This window comes from Tripterygium wilfordii, chromosome 2 (genome assembly GCF_013401445.1).
Source record: "Tripterygium wilfordii isolate XIE 37 chromosome 2, ASM1340144v1, whole genome shotgun sequence".
Lineage (NCBI taxonomy): Eukaryota > Viridiplantae > Streptophyta > Magnoliopsida > Celastrales > Celastraceae > Tripterygium > Tripterygium wilfordii.
Window position 1 is genome coordinate 1,381,559 of NC_052233.1, and position 10,278 is coordinate 1,391,836.

Consider the following 10,278-nt stretch of genomic DNA (forward strand, 5'->3'; position numbering starts at 1 on the left):
GCATATGTTCATTACTTTTGTGATCGAAGGTTGTTGGATGTCATGATTTTCACATGAATTCATTACATTTGTGATAAATTAATCGTATTGATCAAGTCTTGTACGTGTATTGCTAGCTACCCAATGGAGTGAATTGAGACCCACATAAAGTATTATTTGGTGCATGCAAAACTACAAATATGTACAAGATTGGTTTCGAAGTAAGGTCTTGTGTTACAAGTACAGCGTATCAGAAATCTCATCCCATACATGTCAATCATATTGTTTGTTTTGAGGTTTCGATTTCCGTTGATACATCGGATTATCGATACGGGTTTGTTACTCATGAACCCAATAATTGAACATTGACCCAAATCATTTAAACCTATGAAAGGACCTTATTGACATGTAGTAGTGGACTTTGCCCATGTAAGTCAGTCGGTTGATACTTATTGTCTTAACCAACTGATATGGTATATTTGTTCATAACACAACGTGTTTGTTGATTTCTCAATTTGAGCTGCCATGCACATAACAACACATTTGTGATTTGTGATTGTAACTAACATGACCAAGACATGTCAACCCATTAACTTATTTGCATCTAAAATATGAAGTAATCTTCATTCTCGTATGCTGTCCCTCTCTTTATTTTTTTGCTGCTTTTATTCAAACAGTAGGAAAAATTAGGATTTGCTATATATATCAAGGCACCTATCACGGCATGACAACTACTTATGCCCCACCATCCTATACAAACATCCATACCAACTAAATTTGGTTGATTACACCCTTAACTTAACTTGCAAATCACATTTGGTAGAATTTAAAAGGATGGCCCCCACTCATGCTAAACCTTTCTTTTTTGATTAATTGTGGAGGAGTTGCTTGATTAAAACAAGGGTCGTTGGTTCCAGTAATTTTTAGTGCAAGCGAGAGGTCGTGAGTTGAAATCTCATAGGTGTTTCTATTATCACAATTTATAAAGATAGGTTTTTGCTCAACCTAACGTGTGCGAAAGCCACCCTACATTATCTTTCCTTGTCCATAGAGATCGCAAGGTCTTAATTTCATGAGGACATGGTATAGTGTGATGTGCAATATGCTGTAGTCAAATCATTAGTGTCCTTAGGATGCCCCTTACACCATCTTAAGAAATTAAATGAATGGATGCAATTAAATAGTAATCAATAATAATCATTGATAATCATCTAAACATGGTCCCACATATCATGCAGTCTTTTTTCTCAACTAAACCTACATTGGCTGGCAGCGGACGTGGCACAAAGATCATGGATCCAGCACAAAAGAACCATTTGTTTATGGACCCCACAGAACCAATCAGAAGCCCAGGTTCGGTGGGTGATGGGTCTGGGCCCGAACCTTCATTTTACGTTTCGACCCTGTAAAAGTAAAACCACCCCTATTTATTCTGTTCCTTTGGACTCCGTTAACTCACTTCTCTCTTTCTCGCGCGCTCTACCGCCTCCACGCATACCGTGCGCAGGTTAAGCAGGGGTAGTGCGTAGGATAACAGAACGTACGACACAAAATGGTGCGCCGAGAATTTGGAATCTATGTCGTATTGATCTGCATTGTCATTGCTGGTGTGCGAGGCCAATCTCCGGCAACATCTCCTACGGCGACACCCGCACCGCCAACACCTACCACACCAACAACATCTCCGCCGCCAACCACTCAACCTCCTCCTGTTTCCGCACCACCACCAGTGACCACTTCTCCACCTCCCGCGTCGACGCCTCCTCCTGTATCCTCGCCTCCACCCGTAACTCCTCCTCCTGTCTCCGCGCCACCACCAGCAACTCCACCACCAGCATCGCCTCCTCCCGCAACTCCTCCTCCTGCCTCTCCGCCACCAGCAACACCTCCTCCTGCTTCTCCACCACCGGCAACACCTCCTCCTGCATCACCACCTCCGGCTACCCCACCACCTGCATCTCCACCCCCGGCAACTCCGCCACCAGCTCCTCTGGCATCTCCTCCTGCTCTAGTTCCAACAACAGCTCCTGCTCCAGGTCCAAGCAAGAAGGCGAAAGCACCATCGCCATTGGGCTTGAGCCCACCAGCGCCGCCTATTGGGGCCCCTGGACCTAGTCTAGAGGCCACCTCTCCCGGCCCATCCGGCACTAGTACCGACCAGGTACGTTTCTCTAGCTCATTCTTTTTGGAATAATGATTGAAACACTCAAAATATTATCCACATTTTGTCCCTATTAATATTAAATATATGAATAACATTTAAAGTGTATGTGGAATGCATCACATACATTTTAATTTTTGTTCATACACCTTGCTAGGACGTTTATCATTTTCGGTTCTCTATATGTGTTTATAGTGAATGATTTTTTTTTTTTTATTGCAGAGTGGAGTGGAGAAGCTATGGTGCATTGAGAGCTTGGTCGGAAGCTTGATCTTTGGATGGGCTTTCCTCTGGTTGTCATTATAGATTTTAGGCCTGTCATCCCACCACTTTGTGTCCTGCCCTTTTTTGTGTTACTTTGTTAAATTGTTCTTCTTCTATTTGTAATTTGGTTCTATATGTTCTATTGGCTGCCATTGTAGCCCCTCACGTACGTTTGATGGTGGGACTCATCACTACCAGTTGTATTTCATGAGATTATTATTATTATTATTATCATGTAGTATTATTCTTTGGGAGAATTTTTGAGGGGGAGCCTTATATATGTACTTTGAGAAGAGTATTGTTTTGTATTTGAGGTTTTTCATGGTGACATAGTGGGCTACTTCATTCTCTCATTGAAAATATTTCTTAATTAAAAAAACTCATATTCTAACAAAATATCATAATGATCATATAGAATAACTAATTATGAAAAAAGAAAATTCAAACTATGAACAAGAAACTAATGTTTGTATGTAACTTATCTCAAATAATTATTAATTGATCATCCTACATTGTGGACCGTCCTAGCATAAAACAAAATTTATTTTTGGATACCGTAAATATCGATCTCAATCTCCATTTCGCAATTCTTTTCCAAATTTTAATGTATGGCTCATAAGTTTGACGCTTACATAATTTTGTTACAACTTTAGATATTATCTTTGTTATATTCTATATAGGTACAATAATGTTTCTCCTCCATTCATTACTATCCTACGATTTATCTTGAATTAAGTTTGATTTTTTTACTTTTAATTAAAATGAGAATGTATAATCTGTAATAATATACCAATGGAAGAGCCAAAATCAATAATAACTTAATAAGCCCATCTGCTGCTGAACAAACCCATATGAGTATATGACCTAAGAAGACCAAAAAGCCCAACAAGCACACGGCCTGGACAACTGCTAGCGTCACAGACCCACGGTCCAAAAGCATAACAAGTCCCTGGCCTAGGACGACTAGAGAGCCCGACATGCCCACGACTGGGCAATTAACAGCGTTACAAGCTCACGGCCTAAAAACATAACAAGCCCACGACATAATCAACATTGTTACAGGGACCAAGGCTGAATCTAGTTCAACATTCAAGCCCAGTGGCTTGGCCCATCACCAAACTGGTCACTTCAAGTTAGCAACTCAAAATGTAAGTTAGTGAATTCTGAAACCCAACAAACTATAGGATCTTATGAGGAGGCCCAGTGGACAACAACTAAGAGGACTTACTAAAATTATCCATATCTTTTGGCCCAATTTTGTAGAGCCCATCCATATTGACAATGGACAAAGATTATAAATATTGATGAACAAGCTAAAATTTTCATGCAAAGTGTTGCAAACCAGGAAAACTAAGACGACTCATGTAAGAGTCCATCCTTCCGCACTAATAATATTTTATTTGTTTTGGGTCAATCTATATTAGTTTGGGTCAATAAAAATGTTTGTTATTAATTAATAATTTTGATATAATGTACTTCACATATTTTCCTGAATAAGGTGGGACAAGAGATTATCCCCTTTCGCCGTTTTGTAATTCGTCTAGCATCATAAAATCTGCATTGCAGAGACTTGTGACCTCGCCCACTTGAATTGGGTAGTATACCTCTTTTCTTCTTCCATTACACCATATATCTTTGAATTGTCATCAATCAAACCCAATACATTAAAAGAGAAGAGGGGAAATTCCAAGGCTGTCTTGTATTTATGTTCTGGAACATTTTAATGGCTACAGTGACGTAGTATATATCATAAATATTCATATCTGTTCTGCAACACCACCATAAATACCATAATTTGGACAAGTCAGAGAAGCTTCCTTTTGCCGACACTGCATACAATCATTCACATTTACACATGTAATTTTCGAATATTTCAATCAAACCCCCAGCCAGCAATCTTATTTTTTTTTTGTAGATTTTTGCAAAAGTCAATAATAAATATAATTGCCTTGAATCTTGATTAGTCTTAGTCTGCATCCCTAGATTCCACCTACTTTTATCAGTTTATTCCTTCCTCCTGCTGATTGCTGCATATTATTATACTCAAATGTGTTTGTTATAGCTAACCACTACTTGGACTTTGAGGTCTTAATTAATCATACAAGTCCAAATGCATGTTCAAAAAAAATATTCCAAGTCGCTTTCTGAATGGTAATTTGACCATTGAAGAATACCAACCCCATCATGACAGCGGATTTAGTAAATGGTTTGGGAGGTGTGTCACATCACATCATATTTTTTGTTTTTCAGTTTTCAAAATTTGTTGGACTTTCTCACCACCATTAGATTGGAATGATAGATTTTAGGGAATTACGGAGCCTTCAAATCTCCTTGAAAATGTCATATAAGAAACGGATCAAGAGATAAGATAATTATGAGGATCCCCTGTTACGACGTGAGATCGAGTAGCTGGGTCGATCCACCTAAAATAACAGCTTAAAATCAACCATTAAATAAGGAAAGCCAATCAACCTTTCAAATCAAGAAAGATTGTAGAATCTCTAAAAAGATACTATACCTCTCTCTAGAAAAACATGTTCTTTTTTACCGGCACATACAAAGAAAATATTTTGTTGCGAATGAAGAAGATATTGAGGGATTCATCATACGTAAAATCATAATTATTGAGACGAGCTTTCTCCACATAAAAAGAGAATCTTTTGTTACAATAGAAGTAGAAGTGATATGGATTCTTCAAGAATCGAATTTGCTTTATAAAAAGAATAAAAGGATGAAAAGTGGTGGATTGATTTTGGATTATAGAAAGAATAACACTTAAAACTAGTGACTAATTTGAGCGACGGAGAGTTCCCGGCCATCACTACGACCGCCATTGGACCTACTGACCGATTCTTGTTTCAGGTATCCAAGAATCAAAGAGAGACCAAACTTTTCTAGACCTATTTTACAGATTGGCCCAAGAAGGTAAAATTTATTCACCACAATACTATAAAAGTAAATGACACCAAAAAAGACCCAAGTGGTGCAGTGTGTAGTGAAAGAGTGTGTAGCAGCAAAAGCTGATAAAAATGAATAACACATGAATAAACAAAGCTGCTAATAAGAGAAAGCAGGAAACCAAGACGTGGAAATCACATGGGGGGTTTCCAAACCTTCAGCCCCGTGCCTTGCTGTAATCATATTTTCACAGACAACCTTTGCCTTTAACGATGCAGATTCACATGAGTTTTATGCAGCAGGTGAAGCAAGCTGTTTCACTCTTCTTTTTTGTCTATGTTTATTCCCTCCAAAGCTTCCTCCTGCAACAAGAGAGGAAAGTGGGGAAAAGAGTCTTGAGCACTCAAGATTGTCTATATGCAGAATTCAGACACCACAAGAAAAGAGATAGATGAAAGAAAGATGCTGATGTCTACATCCATTTGCATTCAATATCTGATTTGAACTTTTCCATACAACTTTTCTCAGGAAAAGCAAAAACATGGATACCTCCAGTTGAAACAGCTAAGAATTACTTCTATTTTCTGCCACTTCAAAGAGAGAGACAGTAAAATCACTTCTCCATCCCCAAACCCCAGCAACTTTTACATAAATCAATAAGCAAACCAGAGCAACAAGAAAAACATACTAACAGTAAAGTTAGAAAAGAACAAAAAAAAGTAGACATTAGTGTCAAACTCAAGTTGGCTGACAGCAACTCTCTTTCCACTGCCACCATCATCTTGATTTGAATGAGAGAATTAGTAGATTTATGAAAGGTTAACGGTTCTGCTATGCACGGATTTACCAACTTCTTTCAGGCATGGAAGGGTAAAGGAAAAAAGCAACCTCTGTTAGCTCTATCCCTAACTGGAAAATCAAGCTCCAACCCCACCGTTGGATTCTGCAATGAGAGTCTAAAGATTCATCCAGGCCACTTCAAACCTGTGAATGCTTCTGCTCTATTTACAGAATAATAGAGGCATGAAAAAGTCCCAAAAAACTGACCATCAACTCCTTGAAAATAAACCCTAACCGGTGAGCAGACTAAAACTTAGCTACCAGTATAAACAATTGCGCTGAATCACCCCTCCCATTTGTTAGACCTCCACCAGTCAGAGCATGTTTTCAGTGAAGCTGTCTCGTGATTTCTCCAGTGCAGCTACTTTTGCCCTATATGCTGCTGCTAACACTATTGCACTTTTGACCCTTTCATCCTGAGCAAGCTCACAAGTTTCGCTTATAGAACCAGATTTTAAGTCAGCTGGGGGTATAAAACAGTCCACTGAAAGGCCAGGAACATTGAACGCAACCTCTTCAATTGTCCAAGCTTCTTCCATCTTTGTCTTTGTATGGCTCATTGCAACTTCACCAAATCTAAAAAGATTCACCACAGAACGCCCAGAATGGGCAATCATAATCCCTTCAACAGGTCTGTAATCATCTAGGAAGGAATTTATTGTAGTTTCCCAGTAAACAGCGTCACCGCCATTCGATTGGATGCGGGTCAGATGTGAATCTTCCATAAGGACAAGAAGTCCAGTCTTTTGGCTGAAGTAGCCAAACAGGACATGCCTTATGATTTCAGCTGGTCCCTCACTTCTAGCTTTCAGCGTATGAGGATCAGCACATAGCTTAAGGATGAAGCAGTCTTCACCATTAATCTTTTTCTCTCCTATGCACCTTGCATCCACAAACATACTGGCTGTGGTTCTTGGATCAAGTCCCTAAAATAGTAAAATCCAAGCTCTTGTAAATGATGTAGCAAAGACAGAGTAGCCCAAGAATAGCGCCAGCATAAGCAAACACTAAACAGAAACTAACCTGCAAGGCACGTCGTAAAGGTCTAACAGGTCCTTTTGCAGTGTGGGCACCAAGCCAAGGGGTGTGCCTCCAAACAAGCTTGCCATTGCAGCCAGCACGAACCTTACTCCCTCCTACTGCAAGCTCAACATACCACATGTCTGGGTTCATCTGCCAGAGTACAAAGCTGCCAGACTCTGCACTCTTAGAGCCATTCCGGTTCTTCACCACCTTTGTTGCAGTTTCGAACTCCGAAGCTATCATCCTGACCTTTCCCATTGCATATGCATTTTTTATGGAGTTTTGCAGCTTCTGCCCTCCAGAAGCAGCCATGTACTGCTGCAATATGTACTGAGCAGATGAAGCTTCCTGCAACAGAATGGGTAGATAAGAAATTAATCTAAGCAGGGAGAGGCAAGAATGGATAAACAAATGGAGTTGAAAATTTTTCCCCATGCCGTACATAGAAGTCAGTTTCGCAGGTCATTGCCAAATTTTAAAAATTAGATCCATTCCAAAAAAAAATTTCTTCCTATTCTCTTAAACCCTTTTTTCTTTGACATAACAAGGAAAAGAACTCGTGATTACGTTATAACGAATCAAAAATCTATATTATAGCATGAAAGAAGACCATTGACAAGAAAAAAAAAGGATACAAGGAGAAGAATTTTACTGGGTTGTGCTAAACAAGTGAAAATAAAGTGATCCATTTTCTTCATCTTCTGCCTTCCTTTATTTTCTCACCAACCAAAATAAACCTTTAAACAGTAAGGGGAAAAAAATGGTCCCTCCCCTATTAAAAACGCGTACAGCAGTGTATAAAACAAACACAGATGGTTACAAATAAATTATTGTGGCAAATCTAAAGCAAGGATGGCCGGTGTCCTGTTTACGCTTACACAAAATATTAAAGAAAAACAAATGCGAACAAAGAATTGGTAAATCTGAAAAGAAAAAGCAGTTCTATTCTGTTTAATCGAACTAAGATTATATCTAAAATCAACAATCCTGTAAAACTTACAATGGGTCTGTCTTTGATGCTGAGGTGAGGCAACGGGTCCAAGCTGCTAACGTGAACCGGAGCAAGAGGTGCGCCCATTACCCCAAGCAGCAACCTGAGATCAGAGCTTTTACTATTACTATTATAGCCCAATGAAGAGTTCGTAGCTGAAGGAGTTCTCGAGAGCTGTCCTTTCATCCACTGCCCGATTCCCGAACCGAGCCGCCTCGACTCCCCGCCAACGTCTGGATCCGGCCCCTCCATTAGCGGCGTCAACGTCTCTCCGACCACCGGCCTCAGGCTTCCGGATCTCCCAATCACTGATTCTGGGTTCTTCTTCCTCCGGAACAGGCCTGAAATAGGAGAGGCGGAACGCGCAGGACTCTTTGAGCGGGACCTGGATGGGGAAAGTCCTCGCACCACTTCTTCCTTGAGAGCCGAGAAGAAACCCTGCTTCTTCTCCATCGTTTCGAGAGCGAGAGACTGAGAGAGAGGAAGTTATTTGATTGTGTTCACCGTTTTCAGCCTGACAAGAGTAAGACTTCAGTGGCTTTGTGTGTTTTTCTTCTTCATCGAGAGTTAGAAGAAGAGTGCAGTGTATAACAACTTGTTAGTGTAGACTGGGAACTGGAAAAGCTGGCCCTAAAGTGGGAAAGCGTTTTACCTATGGCACGTGAGATAGGTCCAATGGCGTCTCATGTGGAAACTTGGCCTTAATTGTAGTGTTTTTTTTTTTTTCTAAGTTGGGCCAACTCTAATTTTTATTATTCTTTTTTTAGCTCACAAAATTACATCGGTGGAGTGTGAGACCCGACGGTCAAGTTAGTGAACCAATAGACTTGAAAAAGATGCACATGGATGCAATGTGAGGAATGTTAGAATGTGACCATGGTGGGAGACCAGCGGGAAATGGTGTTTAAGGCAAAAGAGAGGTTTTTTTAGAGTGAGAGTCAAGTGTTTAAGGTGTTTTCCATAGAGTTGGTCTTACCCTCTCCGAGGAGAATGTGTGCTATTTATAGTAAGTACAATGTATTTGTCAATGACATGAGCCATGTGAACAAGAGTTACGAGATTGACAACAGTCATGTGTCAAAAGAAATGTCTAACATTAAGGATGGGTTGGAATGAAAGTTCGATATTTTTGCTCAACGTCGGAGAAAGGACAGGTGTAAATTTCGAGGTACGCTTGAGGTGAATGATGGGATGGATATATATAGCGTGAAGTCGTTAAATGTTTTGCTCGACATGTTGTTGAGGTTGGGTGGAGGTTGAAGTCCATAACAAGATTCCATCTTGTCGACAACATCAACCTCATATCTTCGACATCAAACTCATACCCCTTCGACCTTGATTCCTTAATTATCTCGACAAAGCCCTTTCTCTCGATCAGATTTCTTGTGGAAAGCACTCATTTTGTCCCTCATCTATAGTCGACAAGCTCCCTCATCATACAAACATTGAACCAGTTTTCGAGTCGTGCTTGTAATGACAAAAAATAGCACAAGCCCAACAACAAAGGCACTTCCAAGGTCCAAGTCGAAGTCGGGCCCAACGGCTTGGTCAAAGACACGTGTCTTCGACCGTCGAGGATCCTATATCCGATGTCGAACCAATTAAAAGACCTCCCTGTTATTCAATCCAAAATTATAGTGCTTTATCTCTGACATATTTGAAAATGACAATTCCCAGGAAAAGTTTGAATTGATCTATTTCTAACACAGAAGGATATTTTCGCTGCTTCGTTGACATGACTCAGCTAATCCCTAACACATGAAGAGGCCTCACATCACATCATATGGTGGCGTCAGAAGAGTCAGCAGATTTGCAGAAGAAGGCAGCTTGTCTCTAACGGTAACCTGAGCAAGGATTAGACGACCCTCGTTTGGACACGTGTTCCCAATATTGCAGTTTAAATAACAGAACCTTGCCTGAGGTAAGGATCTTTTTTCCTCTCTTTGGCCATCTCTTAGAAGCCCTCTTCGACACAATTAGCTTTCTGACCATTCAATCATATTATGGATCCTTTCTCATTTATTACTGTTACATTCAATTATTTGCTACAAAGTACCTTCGATCTCTATTATAACTAGAGCGTCAGAGTGTCTTTGGTAGGTACCACACCTGTGCATCATTC

The 10,278-nt window shown here is 40.1% G+C and overlaps 2 protein-coding genes across 2 annotated transcripts; one reads left to right on the top strand and one right to left on the bottom strand.

Moving 5' to 3' along the window:
• The first annotated feature begins 1,428 nt into the window (after positions 1-1,428).
• LOC120015980 (classical arabinogalactan protein 9) lies at positions 1,429-2,688 on the top strand. The gene is made up of 2 exons (XM_038868522.1): positions 1,429-2,140; positions 2,363-2,688. Exons 1-2 carry the CDS (start codon positions 1,532-1,534, stop codon positions 2,444-2,446), a joined length of 693 nt encoding a protein of 230 aa, XP_038724450.1. The 5' UTR covers positions 1,429-1,531; the 3' UTR covers positions 2,447-2,688.
• Positions 2,689-5,750: 3,062 nt separating this feature from the next.
• LOC120004800 lies at positions 5,751-8,821 on the bottom strand. Its single transcript, XM_038854110.1, has 3 exons — positions 8,166-8,821; positions 7,166-7,513; positions 5,751-7,068 (listed from the first exon to the last, which is right to left on the bottom strand). The coding sequence occupies exons 1-3, from the start codon at positions 8,607-8,609 to the stop codon at positions 6,457-6,459; spliced, it is 1,404 nt and encodes a 467-aa protein (XP_038710038.1). The 5' UTR covers positions 8,610-8,821; the 3' UTR covers positions 5,751-6,456.
• Positions 8,822-10,278: the final 1,457 nt, after the last annotated feature.

Excerpts from the sequence above, each read along its gene's own strand:
- LOC120015980 (XM_038868522.1), top strand. The coding sequence starts at position 1,532 with ATGGTGCGCCGAGAATTTGGAATCTATGTCGTATTGATCTGCATTGTC. Across the intron at positions 2,141-2,362 it reads CCGGCACTAGTACCGACCAG|AGTGGAGTGGAGAAGCTATG; the intron begins GTACGTTTCTCT and ends TTTTTATTGCAG.
- LOC120004800 (XM_038854110.1), bottom strand. The coding sequence starts at position 8,609 with ATGGAGAAGAAGCAGGGTTTCTTCTCGGCTCTCAAGGAAGAAGTGGTG. Across the intron at positions 7,514-8,165 it reads GCATCAAAGACAGACCCATT|GAAGCTTCATCTGCTCAGTA; the intron begins GTAAGTTTTACA and ends ATTCTGTTGCAG. Across the intron at positions 7,069-7,165 it reads CTTTACGACGTGCCTTGCAG|GGACTTGATCCAAGAACCAC; the intron begins GTTAGTTTCTGT and ends TTACTATTTTAG.